At 37.1% G+C, this 15,371-nt stretch overlaps 1 protein-coding gene across 3 annotated transcripts in view; it reads left to right on the top strand.

Annotated features, from left to right (window-relative positions):
* LRBA (LPS responsive beige-like anchor protein) overlaps positions 1-15,371 on the top strand; it is a 731,121-nt gene that overhangs the window by 666,747 nt on the left and 49,003 nt on the right. For all 3 annotated transcript variants that reach the window (XM_032332488.1, XM_032332486.1, XM_032332485.1), the window contains one exon: positions 11,850-11,939. In XM_032332488.1, the coding sequence (XP_032188379.1) occupies positions 11,850-11,939 (90 nt within the window). The remainder of the gene's footprint in view (positions 1-11,849; positions 11,940-15,371) is intronic.

Below are 15,371 nucleotides of genomic sequence, written 5' to 3'. Positions count from 1 at the left end.
TGTGTGTTTGGAATGTATGGGTTCGGTTAAATGCACTAATGGGAAATCCATGCATATTTTTACAATTTAAAATTACCTTACGTTTTACTTAACTTCCATAATATTATTGAATAATAATATATAAAAAAAACTCATCTCCTTCCTTAATGTTCCCTCTCTGCTGATTTCTTATTACTGCATTCTTATTTTTTTTAATAAATTTAACTTTATTTATTTATTTATTAAATATTGTATTTATTTATTTGACAGAGAGATCACAAGTAGGCAGAGCAGCAGGAGGGGGTGGGGAGGGAAGGAGGCTCCCTGCTGAGCAGAGAGCCCAATTTGGGCTCGATCCCAGGATCCTGAGATCATGACCTGAGCGGAAGGCAGAGGCTTAACCTGCTGAGCACCAAGGCGCCCCTAAATTTCACTTTATTTAGCAAGCTACTCGTTCTCTTTATTCCTTATATACTCCACACCATCATCATATATATGTCTCCAGATAACCAATGCATTATGAAAAACATATAGTTTACTTAGAAAATTTATATATTTTTCTAAATAGTTGATTAATACTAAATGATGACAAAATATTGCTAAAACAAATGGTCCCTTGAAATCAGGTAGATCTAAGTTAGGAAATAAGCTCAAATAACAAAATTAACTTTGTTAGTAGCAAGGTCTCTGTATTTCACAGTTTTTGACCAGTTTATCAGCTGGAATTGTTCCTAAAATGATTAAAAAATTCTTCTGGCTACTATGTTGATGGAGAAATTAACCATCATAAAGCTATATTAAATATTAGCAGATTTTTCTTTAGATTTTCATATTTTTTTAAGATTTTTTAAAAATGGAAAATTTTTTTTTTTAAAGATTTTATTTATTTATTTATTTGACAGAGAGAAATCACAAGTAGATGGAGGGGCAGGCAGAGAGAGACAGAGGGAAGCAGGCTCCCCACTGAGCAGAGAGCCCGATGCGGGACTCGATCCCAGCACCCTGAGATCATGACCTGAGCCGAAGGCAGCGGCTTAACCCACTGAGCCACCCAGGCGCCCCTAAAAATGGAAAATTTTAAATTTTTCTTTATTTTTAAAGTAATGCATGTTTTAAGCATTACAGCATGAGATGCTAAACAGTATATAATTGAAGATAGTATTAAAGTATTAATTTTTATCCTGCCAATCTCTCATCAGATAATAGCTGATAATAGTTTGGTACATACCCTCCAGATTGTATACATGCATATTCAAATACATATGTACTGAAATAATACATGTAAGTATATGTGTGTTTATATTTTTATTTATTTCTTTTTTACTTAAATGTGGTCATATATTAAATTCTTTAGTAATTGGGAGTTTTTTCCCATCAATATATTATAGACTACTTTCCATGTCAGATACGTTCAGACCAACTCATTCATTTTAATGGCTGCATGGTATTCTATTATCAGAGTTTAAGTAGTTTTGTCCCCTAAGTTTTACTGCTAGCGAGTGTTGTAGTAACTGTCTTTGTATCTAGATCAATTCACACTCATCTTATTCTTTTCCTTAAGAAAATTTATAGAAGTAGAATCAAAACCTTGGTCTTAAAAGATTCCTTTTAAATAATTTGAGTTAGGTTCATTACGCTATTTTTTTAAAGATATATAGAGAGAGATGTAGATATCTCTATATATATGTTTGTTTTAAAGATTTTATTTATTTATTTGACAGACAGAGATCACAAGTAGGCAGAGAGGCAGGCAGAGAGAGAGGAGGAAGCAGGCTCCCTGCTGAACAGAGAACCTGATGCGGGGCTTGTTTGTTTTTTTTGAGAGAGAGAGAGCACACACGAGTACACGGCGGAAGTTGGCGTGGGGCAGAGGGAGAGGAAGATAGAGAATTTTAAGCAGGTTCCACACCTAGCACAGAGCCCAACATGAGGCTTGATCTCAACACCCTGAGATCATGACCTGAGCTGATATTAAGAGTCAGACGTTTACCAAACTGAGACACGCAGGCACCCCCACATTGTGCTATTTTTTTTTAAAAAATATTTTATTCATTTATTTTGAGAGAGAGCAAGCATGTGCACAAACAGGGGGGAGGGTCAGACAGAGAGGGAGAAGCAGACTCCCCACTGATCAGGGAACCTGATGTGGGGCTCCATCCCAGGACCCTGGGATCATAACCTGACTGAAGGCAGACACTTAACCAACTGAGCTATCAGGCTCCCCAGATTATGCTATTTTTAAAAATTGTTGTGCATTTAAAATTTTTGTTCTGTCCACTCAAAAGGAACTCTATTTTCTTTCTTAGATTAAGAGAGAGTCTGATTCCTCAATATTTTACAAATGATGCTTTACCTTTTTTAAAAATAAGCTAGAGATGTTATCTAAACAAAACCAAATGTATTATATATAATTTTCTCTTTTGGAATCTTCATGTATTTTTTATCAAGTACATTTATGTGTTCTCTATTGGCCTTAGTAGTTCATGTTATCAGGATTTTTGTCCCTTAGGAATTAAGTACAAAGTTCAACATATTATTAAGTAGTCATTTGATTAGTATAACTTTTTTAAATTTGCTGATACCAAAGCTAGGTTTTTAACTGTGGCCCCAAAGAGGACTGAGGCTGTTCAACCAGAGAGTCAATAAACATGGAGTGGAAACCTGTCAAATATCTAGCAAATCATCCTCAACTTAAGTTCAAATGTGTGAATGGCAAGAGGAAAACTGGCACGAGTAATGATATTATATATAACATAGTAGAAATTACTGGTTATTCTTATGACTCTTTTTTAAATACTAAAAAGTAAATCTGAAATATAAAATATAAAGTCTTATTTGGATTTTTAAACCTTTCTTGGTAAAGAATTACTCTAGAATCTTAAGACAGCTTTTTAGAACTTCATTATGGTAATCACAGAAAATCTTAATATATTACTAAATGGAATGTGTTTTCTTAATAAATTACTTTTTTTTAAATTATCTAACCTGGTTTTATAGTGCTTTTAGATATAAATGTATAGGAGATAAAATGCAATATCAGAGTTGTGTGCTTAAAAGAAACAGCATACGTATGTGTTTACCTTAACTACATCCATATGTTTAAGTTATTTCTCTTCTAAAACCATCTTAAAATAAAACTTTACAACTTTATTGTTGGGTTACTAAGTGTTGTGTTGATTTAACTTGTTTCCTCTGTTAGATTAAAAAGACTAGTTCTGAGAGACTAAAATAGTCATTGTTAAGTTGAAGCCAAATACCACGTTGTCACTAAGCCAAGTCTACTTTTATTTACTTTGATTTCATTTCTGTATTTCTTTCTTCCTTTCGTTTTCTCTAGTGTGTGAATCTATATTCTCTATACATACTGTCTCTTTCTCTAGATGTAGCTATAAAATCATACAAGTATGCAATAGTTGGCACAGAAAACAATGGAACATGCAGCTTGTTGAAAATATTTTCATAATATTTCCATTTGAAATCCATTAATAAATTCTCTAGGTAATATTTGAGATGCTGTTTATAAAATATAAATATGTGGTTTTACTAGAATGTCTCAAAGTATTTGCATAGTCTTTTTTATTATTATGTATTTCAACATCTGGAATGCTGCCTGCTGAACTCAGGTTTTATTATAGTAAGTAGTAACAGGCTATTTACAGAAATAATTGGGAATTGATGAATAAGAATGTTAAGTAGTAAAGTAGGCTTTTTAGTAGAAATGTTTAATAGAATGTTTTATTCAGTGGAGGCTGCTTTGTAATAGTGTTAGGAGTATATCTGAGCTGCATCCCTGCTGAATTATGTTGATTTGGATGGTTATACATTCTTTCAGTAAGTATTTATTGAGCACCTGTGGTATATCAAGCCCCAGAAACACAGAAATATTTGCAGTCTCTGGTCTCAAGGAGACTTGCAGCCTAATTGATAAGGCAGAAATTATAAATAAGTAAAAAGTAAGTAGTAGAGGTCTGTGCACATTGCTCTAAAAGCAACACAAGGGATAGCAGCAGTCTGGATGAGACCAGGAACAGTCTCTTGTTTTCCATGGAATCTTTCTAGCACTTTCTGAGCCCCCTGTAAAGATAACCTAAAGCCAAATATGTTAATAATTATTAAAATTGACTAATAGTTAGATGGGGATTCACTATCCTATTCCATAATAAAATTTTTTTTTTAAGATTTTATTTATTTATTTATTTGACAGAGAGAAATCACAAGTAGATGGAGAGGCAGGCAGAGAGAGAGAGAGGGAAGCAGGCTCCCTGCTGAGCAGAGAGCCCGATGCGGGACTCGATCCCAGGAACCTGAGATCATGACCTGAGCCGTAGGCAGCGGCTTAACCCACTGAGCCACCCAGGCGCCCGATTCCATAATAAAAATTTAACATAATCAAATTTTATCATCTGGAACCAAAACTATCTAGATGAAGGAAAGTTCTTAAAAACAAGTTAGGCATTTGGTAGAGTTTACTAAGCTACCTTTTTACCATTCCACTTTCCTGAATCTTATACCTGTGTTTCCTGTGATTTCAAACCTCAGTTGTACCTCTAAATTTCAGTTGCTTTATACATAAGGCTGAAGGGAAAAGTGAAGAAAGAGTGATAAGTAAAATTACTTTAAGAGGCTTTTTCAAGTCACACATATCCCCCAGTTTCTCACTTGGCTCTTAAGAATCACTGTATAGTGAGACATGGATGCATTGTCATATCCATCAGCTATGCTGGGGTAAAGAAATGAGAATTATTGTCTTCATTGATATCTTGCAGACCTTCCCTGAGAGACTGGTCTCAGGAATAGCAGTTAACAGCCTTCACTTACACTTGCCATTCTTTCCCTTGTCCACATTTTGCCCTTGTCAAGAGTTGTGCTATTGTCTCAAGATTGGTTTTGTCCCCAGTACAAACCAATATGTGCATAAGGGTCTGGGTGAGCTTGCTATGTATAGTAGGCACTCAGTACACTTTTTGGTTGTAAGAGTACCATGTGCAAGGGACTGTTCTACATGCTGCACACTACTCAATTATGTTCTCACACTTTGTGTTAGTACAGTTGCAGATGTAGACTAGTAATTATTAAAAGTTAAAAACACAAGGAAGCTAAATCAAGTGCATAATCAGCAATATGAACAGACTATAAGATTTAGGCAATAGTACACCAAAAAGGTAGAACTCAAGCAGGATTTTCTAGAGAGGGGTAGGACTCAGGAAATTGAAGATAAGGGTGACCATTCTAGAAGGGGCAGTCATATGAGAGAAAATGTAAGGCAGAAAGAGCGGATTATATTTGCATAAGAAAAGTAGCCTGATGGAAAAAGAACACTGTATGAAGGAATTGGATGAGGGAATAAAAGTTAGAGATGTGGGAAGATATTTATTGCCTGACATTAGTCCTTTACCTTTTAATTACTGGAGATTAATTGAAATCATTTGATCAAAGGAACATTGTGTAAAGGAGAGTTTGGGAAAACTCAATTCTGCAGGATACACTGAAGGAAGAAATTAAACTAAAGAAGAAATTAAACCAAAGAGATTAATGCAATCCTCAATACCTGAAACTTATAGGGAGCTGGATTCAGAAAGGGGTGAAGGATATGAGAAACTGTAAAAGCAGTGATTAGATGATGGAGGTTACAGGGCAGGCAGAGTTTAAATAAAGTGGAAAATAAGACATCTACAAAACAAGAGAAGTGATTGGGTCAAGGACTTATTATATATGAAAGGAAGAGGTAAAATTTTAAAATATCAGTAAGAATTTGAGCAAAAAGAAAGATCAAAATAGGAGTCAAATCCTTAACTAAAGAATGCTAGAATAAAATTAGTTTTCCCAGATTTTAGATATGTTAATTTTAAGTTTGCTGAGACGTACCATGCACACAGTATACATAGATGGCCATTAGGCAACAGTGTAAATGGACACTTCATAAAAATCAGTAATCCTTTGGTTTTAGATTTGAAAATCTTTCCCATAGAAGAAAAATTTGAAGTCATGACAGCAGAAAAAAATTCCAGGGCAGAAAGTGTAGATGGAGAAATTCAGAATGCTAGGAAAGAATTTGCAGTGACAAGTTGATCTGTGGATGAGAAAGAGTGGAAGTCTGCAAACAACAGAGAATAAGGTTAGAAAACTAAGCTGGGGCAAAGCCATGAAAGCCACAGAGAGAATGTGAAGAAACTAGGCTGTGATCAACAGTGTAGACTGCTTCCAAGATTAGCGTGACTGAAAAATAGTAGGTGAGTTTTAGAAACAATGAAAAGAATCTAGAACGGTCAGTTGATGATGTAAAGTGTGACTACAAGATTCGAGATTATAATCATTACCTGACAATCTTACTCCATAATTTTCACACTTGAAAAAGCCCTTTCTATTCTGTTTTTATCACCAACAACTCAAAGGTTAGTCAAGAATTAAAGTATTTGTGCCTAAGAATTCTGTAGTCTTTTTAGATGTTGGGGAGACTTGAAAAGAAAATTATTATTTAACCTGTGTGGAATAATACAACTTCCATTCTGTCATTGAGAGAGAATAATTAGACCATCATATTACATGACTTGAGAAAGCCTTTCCTGAAAGAGTTCACTCATGTAAAATTTTAAGACTTTTTAATAAAAAGTGTTAAAAAGTGAACATGGTAGGGTGACTCAGTCAGTTCAGCATCCAACTCTTGATTTCTATTCAGGTCATGATCTCAAGGTTGTGAGATTGAGCCCCACATCGGGCTCTGCACTGGGCGTGGAACTTCCTTAAGATTCCCTCTCTCTCTCTCTCTCTCTCCCTCTCACTCTACCCCTCCCCCCGATCATGTTCTCTCTCTTTCTCTCTAAAATAAAAGGAAAAAGAAAAAAAAAAGAGGGGCACGTGGGTGCCTCAGTCAGTTGAGTGTCAGATTCTTGGTTTTGGCTCAGGTCATGATCTTGGGTGCCTGGAATTGAGCCCCAGATTGAGCTCCACCCTTAGCAGGGAGTCTACCTCTTTCCCTCTTCCTCCCCACTTCCCCAGCTCGTGCTCGCTTTCTCTCTCTCTCCCATTCTCTCTATCTCAAATAAATGAATAAATCTTCAAGAAGACAAAGAGAGAACATTGGTATTTTTGAAAGTTGTCCTGCCATCAAATACTTTTCATTTCAAAACAGTGTAAAGTGTGAAGCAGGATATGTAGTATTAAGACCATTTACATTAAATTTGTGTCTATAATTAAGATTTATGTGCAATAATTGTAATTATCCTTAGTTTTTCTCTAGTAGTTAATGTTACTTACCATTCTGTGTTTGGAATTCTAACCTTACAGCTTTCATATCACTCTATCCTGCTCCCTGACTCCTAACTCCTTCCTCCTCTGCTTTCTTCATTAGTTCCTTATAGGATATCTTAAATATGAGTATTTCCCAAGGTTCAGTTCTAGGTCCTTTTTTGCATGTGTCTCATGTATTTTCTTCCTGGAGCTTAACCGGTGAGTTTCAGACACTGTGCCAGAGCTCTAGGATTTCTCACAATTGTCTCAGGAGCTTCTAAGGAAGTTTAGTAAGGATGGCTTTGTCCACTTTTAGAGTAGATGGCCCTATACCTATGTTTTTGATATATTAGGGGTTTATATGATACTTCATTTGAAAAAAGGAAGTCATTTCTGTTGCTTAAAAATACACACATATAGACAAGGAAAGAGAAGGATCTGAAACCATTGACAACATTAAATTACACCTAAATCAATACTGATCTTTGATGTCAGAGCCAATCTTGGGATTTCTTTTGCTCATTGGATATCTCAGCATGGGTAGATGGCTATTACTGTCACTTCAGATTCCACATGTCACATAAAATATACTTCCTTATGGCACACTAGTTCTCCAACAGAAACTTACATTTCCATTCATTGCTTTACTACTCTCTAAAATATGCAAGTTCAAAAGAAAAAAGAATTGGTCTGTCTTTTCTTCATTCCTCAAAGTCATTGTTCTTCAAGACCTGCTGATTTTTCCTTAGTCCATAAATATTTATCCCTTTCTTACAAATACCACAGCTTCTGTAGGGATTAGGGTATATAGTCCCTTTTGTTTTGGACTGGTCTATGGATCTCCAAAGAGATATTTTTGTCTCTGGATGCTTAGCTCTGCAGTATATTTTGAAATCTAGAGCAAGATTTCAGTTTCTTTAATAATATGTTCATCATTTTCATTATTTACTCCTGAAACATTTCTTCCTTTCCTTCCCTATTTTAGCTGTGTTCGATGGGGATCATGCTTAGTGCCAAACCTAATAATAATGCAGCATTTTATTTAGTGCTTTGTACGTGTTAAGTACTATAGGTAAGTACTTTGTAGGTATTACTTAGTTTTCCAGATAATTCTGTGAACTAGGCATTATTAGTATCTATTTGGTAGATGACGAATAGAGGTTAAACTATTGCCCAAAATCACACAGCAGAAAAATAGCAATGACAATACTGTAGACCATGTGTGCAAGTTTTCTCTTCCCTCCCCCTCTTCTTCATTTAAATAGGGGAAAAGACGTGGGGGCCGTTGGGCAGGGACCACCAAAAGCAGCAGTAGAGGGTAAAGGTGCTGCCTTTGCCAACTGGTCTTATAAGAAATTTAAGGGGCGCCTGGGTGGCTCAGTGGGTTAAAGCCTCTGCCTTCGGCTCAGGTCATGATCTCAGGGTCCTGGGATCGAGCCCTGCATCGGGCTCTCTGCTCAACGGGAAGCCTGCTTCCTCCTCTCTCTCTGCCTGCTTCTCTGCCTACTTGTGATCTCTCTCAGATGAATAAATTAAAAAAAAAAAAAGAAATTTAAGACTCATATTCATAAACTCAATCCATCAGTTCATATATTCTATAATAGCAGTGCTCCCACCTTCTTTCTGACTATCTCTAGGCTTCAAGTTCTGCCACTGTGTGATATTTTTCTTTTCTTCAAGATTATCCTGATGTTGATCATAAATTGATTTAGCCCCATCAAAAAAAAAAAAAAAAACATTTTAGAAGTTCTGAAATGATCCTAGCCTGTATTCTTTGCTTCCTCTTGGCTCCTTTTCTTTTTCTAAAGTCTAGGACCAACCTTATCTCCTACTATATAAAACCAAAGTTACCTAGCTATGCTACTTTAATTGTGCCTGAACATGCTTGGTGGTGGTGGTGGTGGTGACGATGACAACAATGATAACAATGATAGAGATACCTTATTTATTCATTCATTCATTCAATTGTAGATTCATGCTTTTTTTTTTTTAATTTATTTATTTGACAGACAGAGATCACAAGTAGGCAGAGAGGCAGGCAGAGAGGGAAGAGGAAACAGGCTCCCTGCTGAGCAGAGAGCCCAATGTGGGGCTCAATCCCAGGACCCTGGGACCATGACCTGAGCCGAAGGCAGAGGCTTTAACCCACTGAGCCATCCAGGCACCCCTCATGCTTTTGTGTGTGTGTGTGTGTGTGTGTGTGCTCAGTCTTTTTTTTTTTTTTTTTTAAAGATTTTATTTATTTATTTGAGAGAGAGAGACAGTGAGAGAGAGCATGAGCGAGGAGAAGGTCAGAGGGAGAAGCAGACTCCCCATGGAGCTGGGAGCCCGATGCGGGACTCGATCCCGGGACTCCGGGATCATGACCTGAGCCGAAGGCAGTCGTCCAACCAACTGAGCCACCCAGGCGTCCCAGTGTGCTCAGTCTTATCCCCAGACTTTGGTATAGTATCTAACAGATAAGAAGAAGGATAGCTTCAGAGCATGAGCTCTAGAATCTTGCTTTATTAGGTGCAAATTTTGAGCTGCCATTTAATTACTATGTGACCTTGGGCAAGATATTTAAGTTCTTTGTGCATTATTTTCATTATAAATACAGATAGATATAATAAAGGGCTCACATCATATAGTTTATCTTTTGTAAAGATTTATTTATTTCTTTGAGAGAGAGTGTATATGCCCATGTCAGGTGGAGGAGCAGAGGAAGAGCAAGAGAAGCAGACTTCCCACTGAGCTCAGAGCCCCACACAGGGCTAAATCTCACAACCCTGAGATCACAACCAAAGCCAAAATCAGGAGTCAGATGCTTACCTGACTGAGCCACCCAGGGGCCTGGACTCACATCATATAGTTTAAAGATTAGTTGATATAAGTTAATAAAGCACTTCAAGAAGTTCTTGGTAAATAGTAAGTACTAAACAAATACTTGTTGTTATTATCAGCCGTTAATGAGTATATAATGAGTATATAATATATATAATGAGCCCTTAATGAGTATATGTTGACTGTATATTGAATGTCTAATCTACTAAGCACTTTGCTCTGTTTTTTACATGATTATCATTTAATTCTTAATAGAGCATGATGAGCTGGACGCTACTATTATCTGGATTTTTACAGGAGAGAAGATCGAAATTTAGAGTTGGTTATTAAGTAACTTGCCTAGATCATAATAGAGCTTGTAAGTGGTACACATTCAGGATTTGAACACGGTCTGTTTGACTTCAAAACGCATGCTGCTGCCATCATACCCGTCAGCTTTCACAGATGGGCTTTCCAATTTTTTTCTGCCTAAGCAAGTCATAGAGCATTCCTTAAACTTACTGGCCTGACTACATCAAACTGCTGTTTAACTTTCTGAGTACCTTTGTCCTGCTTCCCATATTGAGAATACAGTCAAGGGCAGATTAACATTAAGACCTGATACCGCTGTATGTACATAGTTGATGATTATTGAATGCATAAATGAATGAATCGCTGTCATTGTTTCTTACAAGGTTTATTCAAAAGGACTACTAGTGGTGTCTTCAACAAATAAAAAAAATTAATACTAGAAAATGATTATATTTCCTTATGATACATTAATTGCCTATAGTCCTGCAGAGCAGACAAAAATTAAGTATCTATTTTCTTAGGGATTAAAAAAATAACATGATGAACATATATTCTTTTATGAATTTGAGAGGTTTCCCTCATTCATTTAACCTGGAAGTTAGAATCCTGACTGTTGTGGGGGCTGAAATAGTCTTTCTATAGCTTTCCTTCCTTCTTTCTCCTCACATACTGTATTATTCATTCACCCAATTTAGATAGATCAGGTTCTTGCTCACATAGATTTTGTATTTTAGTGAAAGAGAAAGGCATAAACAAGTAAAATAAAATAATTACAGACAGTGATAGCATCTGGCATTTAGTAGTTTCCCATGATGAAGGAGTTCTTGGGAATTGGGAAGTGAGCATCTGTGCTAGGTACACAGGGAGACCCATGGTAAGAGAGTGCCTTGCAAAGGGTGCACGCACACAGCTTTCAAAAAGGGCATGCACATGTTTCTTATGTTTACTGAGTCCCTGGCTTAACTGTCTCATGCTTGGATGCAACATATGGCTTTTACTTTGTTGTTTCGCCACCTAGGTTCAAAGAGACTGTCAATAATAATGCTCTTCCTATGGCAAAAATAATAGCATCAAGCCATTTTCACAGGTGCTATGTTTCTTTTTTCCTCCTTTCTACTTCCCAGGGTGAAATGGGGCCTAGAATCAAAGCAGCAATAGGTTTTTCTCTATACCTGTAAAAGATTAGCTTTAGTCATCAGAGATGATGCAAGCAGGGGGGGAAAATGCAAGAAAACAGAGACGAAGCCAAAAAGGACAATTTCTGACTATAATAGCTGGTTTCTGTTTCATATCACAGAGCAAGATGAGAAGGTTTTGTAGCGTTTTATAGGAACAGCTTACACAGTACTAAAGGATGACCTCACCCTCAGTGCCCTTGCCAGGTGCTTAGACCCACTGTGAAAACATAAAGTTGATTTTCAACGTGAAATAAACCAGAAGTATGGAATGACATTTTCAGGTGACAGTTGTGGTTCTACTGCCTATAATTAGCACCTCTTAACCCTCAAACTTGCCCATGCCTTTTTCAGGCTGTTGAAGCTCAAATTCGAAGTTTTGGACAGACACCTTCTCAACTGCTTATAGAGCCCCATCCTCCCAGAGGTTCTGCTATGCAAGTGGTAAGTGCTGCTTACACTCTTCTCATTTCTTGCCTCTCTGAGGCCATGCTCAGCATTCATGACCGTGTTTTGTTATACCTGAGATTCTCTACCACATCTGAGTCTGTTCTTTTTATGTGATGTATGTCAACCTGCTAACAATGGGAAATATTATTGCATGCTGTCCTGGAGTCTTTGGAAGGGTAAACATTGCTCCAGTGCTCTAGGATCTCATCAGTTCATGTTCTGTGTTGCAGAGTTAAAAAGTCTATAACTGTCACATATTCTTGCCACAGGATAATGGCTCTGGACACAGGATGGATGAGTTTTCTAATTTGATCCTATGCATTTTTAGATTAGTTTTGCTTGTGTTTGTTCTTTATGTCCCAACATGTTTTTCAGTTTGGCAGTTTTAAAGCTAATCCTAATGTGTAGGATATTGTTACTGAGGATAAAGGACCACAGCAAGAAGAAAAGATGGTTTGGTATACCTTACCACCCTAAGCTTACTCCAGTGATTTTGATTGCTCACGATTTTGAGGGTTAGATGGGCATTTCTTCTGTTCTTCTCACTTTGGCTCCCTCACGCACTACTCTGGGGTGGGCTGAGGTGGCCAGACCTCCTTCCATGTGGTTTTTCATCATCAAGGAAGTTAGCTCAGGCTGCTTTCACAGTAGGAACAGCGTTCCAAGAGAACACTTCTGCAGGACTTCTTGAAACTTGCTCTTGAACTCACATAAATCACTTACTCCACGTTTTATTGGTCAAAGCAAGTCAAGAGGCCACCCCAGAATCAGGAGTTGGAGACTGTAGAATTTTGACCAATGTGGCAAGGAGACAGGAGTGAAGAGAGCAAGATATAGAGATGTGGCCCTTTTACCCCCGGCTCTCTGTTTCTTTTCTTCTTTCCCTTTCCATCTTGCCTTCATCTTTGTGTCTTTTTCCCTTTCACCCTCTTTGTCATCTTCTTTCTCCTTCCAAACCTTTTCCCCTTCTTGCTCTAGTTATATGAGTTGGCCATCACAGTAAACTACAAGCATTTTTAAAATTATTTACATTATGTTTTCCCCTAAGCATTTTTAAACAGGTGAGATCAGATTTAAGTGAACATAAAGGGTAACTTTAGTAAGCAGAAGATTGCATAAAAAGCAAACATTTAAGAAGAACAATGTAAGATAATGCCATCAAAATAATAAGAATGATTTATGCTTGTGGTTTGGAAATAGTTTTGGTAATAGTTTGTCAGTGAGACTCAGGCTATTATGATGGTGGCACATGGACACTCACCGCCACTGCTCCACTGACTTTTACCTGGTCAGACTTGGAGCAAGGAGGGAGCTCCTCCTGCCAAGCCTCTCTCCATGGCGAAAGAATCTATTGAGGCAGTTCAGCTTCCTAGGATAGGAAGACACATGCTCATATGAGGATGGGATACGGTCTTTCTCATTATCTTTATCCTCTGAATTGAATTCCTGAATTCCCTTATAGACTTGTGCAAATTGTGTTTTCATGTTACACATACGTGGGTGGGAAAGAAAGGTATGTTGGAGAGAAACCAGAGTTGTCAACAAGTGTACATTTAATCTGGGACAACGGGGTGAAATTTGGCTTGCGGTTTCCCCCTTCTACCTCAGATGTGTCTCCCTGGGCACCCAGGACTAGAGGAAGGTTTGTATCTCTTAACCCCTGCTTTACCCATTGTCCAGCTCATCTATAGCTGTTGCTATCACCGTAGACTAGCCCAGTATGCTGCAATGTGCTTTCTCTTACATCTAGTGTTCCCTATCCCATACTTCTCAGCCAAGGATATGATGGAAATCCCAAGAGTTTCCCACTGCTTGCCTGCATTGGGAGCACTAGTCAAGACGGAGTATGTAGAAACAGGCTGGAGGGACACCTTGTTATAAAAATGCAGTAGACAGTTCTGGATATGATGTTTGCAGCTTTCTGTGGAAGTGGCTTGTCCTTGCCATGTGGCTAAGAGTTAGCCTACTAGAGTCACTATGTAAGCAAGACATTATTCCTACACATTAGAGATTTTTCTGTGTTTTTTTAAGGACATAAACATTGGAATTATTTAATTTTAATCTAATCGTATTTACAATAAGTCTGTTAAACTCAAAAATAAGTATCAACTTCCTTTCAGTGACACTTTATGATGTATATTTTCTTCGAGTTTATAAATTGATTTTAGTAAATGTTATTTTTTTTAACTACATAATTGAAAAATAAGGCTTGGTACTCTGAAACGATGTTCATTTCCTTTTCCCAGGACTTCTTCAAAACTAGCTTGTAGGCTATTCTGTTTGTTATTGCTCATTGTTTCTCATTTTTGCACAATTCCACAGAGTTCCTTAAAAACTGTATAAAAGGTTCTTTGTATAACAAAAATTACTAATTGATATAGAGGTTTTAAAAATCAAAGGTCCAAATGCTTATTGTTTTTACTACCATTCAGATGAGTCCTCTACCCACCCCACCCCCTGCCACATCAACCATCAGTGCACCCCACCCCACCACACACACACACACACACACAAACATAGCAGAAATTAAAGCCACCTCGTGCTGCGTTAAGTGCATGAGCCATAATATACACCAGGTGTAGTAATTAGCAGGCACACGAAGGCTGCCTATTTGTCTGGTTTTGCTGCTGTTGCTGTATCCCCCTGTGTTTTCACACCATCAGATAGTTGGATTTAATTGAGGCCACATCAGATGAGGCATTACTGACACCTTTAATTGAATGAGCATCCAGGGAGGATTAACTCATAATATTGATTGGCTTTTAGCCACTTGCTCAGAAGGGTGTCTGGGTAGCTTATTAGTTGCCTTTATTTACACCTTTATGCAAAGAGTGCAAATAGGAATTCTTAGTGCAATATGTTTTTCTAAGTACTCTTAATAACTTTTTTAAAAGGACTGATAATAAAAATGCAAATGTATTTAATTTTTTATTAGCAGTTCTGAATAAATACGTGTTAAATATATGTGCCTACACATTTACATATACCTGGTGTTTTGAAATATGGCAGTAGGAAAGCAGCCAGAAGCACTTCATCAAAGTGTTTCAATTGTGAATGATACTAATCAGCTATTAGAAAATAGACATGGTAGAAGAGGATTGCTGGAAATGCACAGTGCAATTACTGTGTGATAGCATACTACCGCAACATATAAATAAAGCCGGTAAATCACAGTGGTGTTATATATGTCTTGGATTATGACATATGAGTTGTAGGAATGTTCTAAATCCTTAGTAGTCCTCGAGATTTATTTTGTGCTAGTTATTAGAACAGACAGTGTTTTTTGTTTAACATTTTCAATTACTTGCTGCTTTTGAAAGGAGAAATCTAACGTCTTAGGCTTTACTTTTAGGTTTTTTGTTTTTTTGTTTTTTTGTTTTACCGAGAGAGAGGAGGGGCATCTAGGTATTTCTCTTTATCCTTCAC

The sequence above is a fragment of the Mustela erminea genome, chromosome 2 (genome assembly GCF_009829155.1).
Source record: "Mustela erminea isolate mMusErm1 chromosome 2, mMusErm1.Pri, whole genome shotgun sequence".
Lineage (NCBI taxonomy): Eukaryota > Metazoa > Chordata > Mammalia > Carnivora > Mustelidae > Mustela > Mustela erminea.
This window is presented reverse-complemented; position numbering and strand designations above follow the sequence as displayed.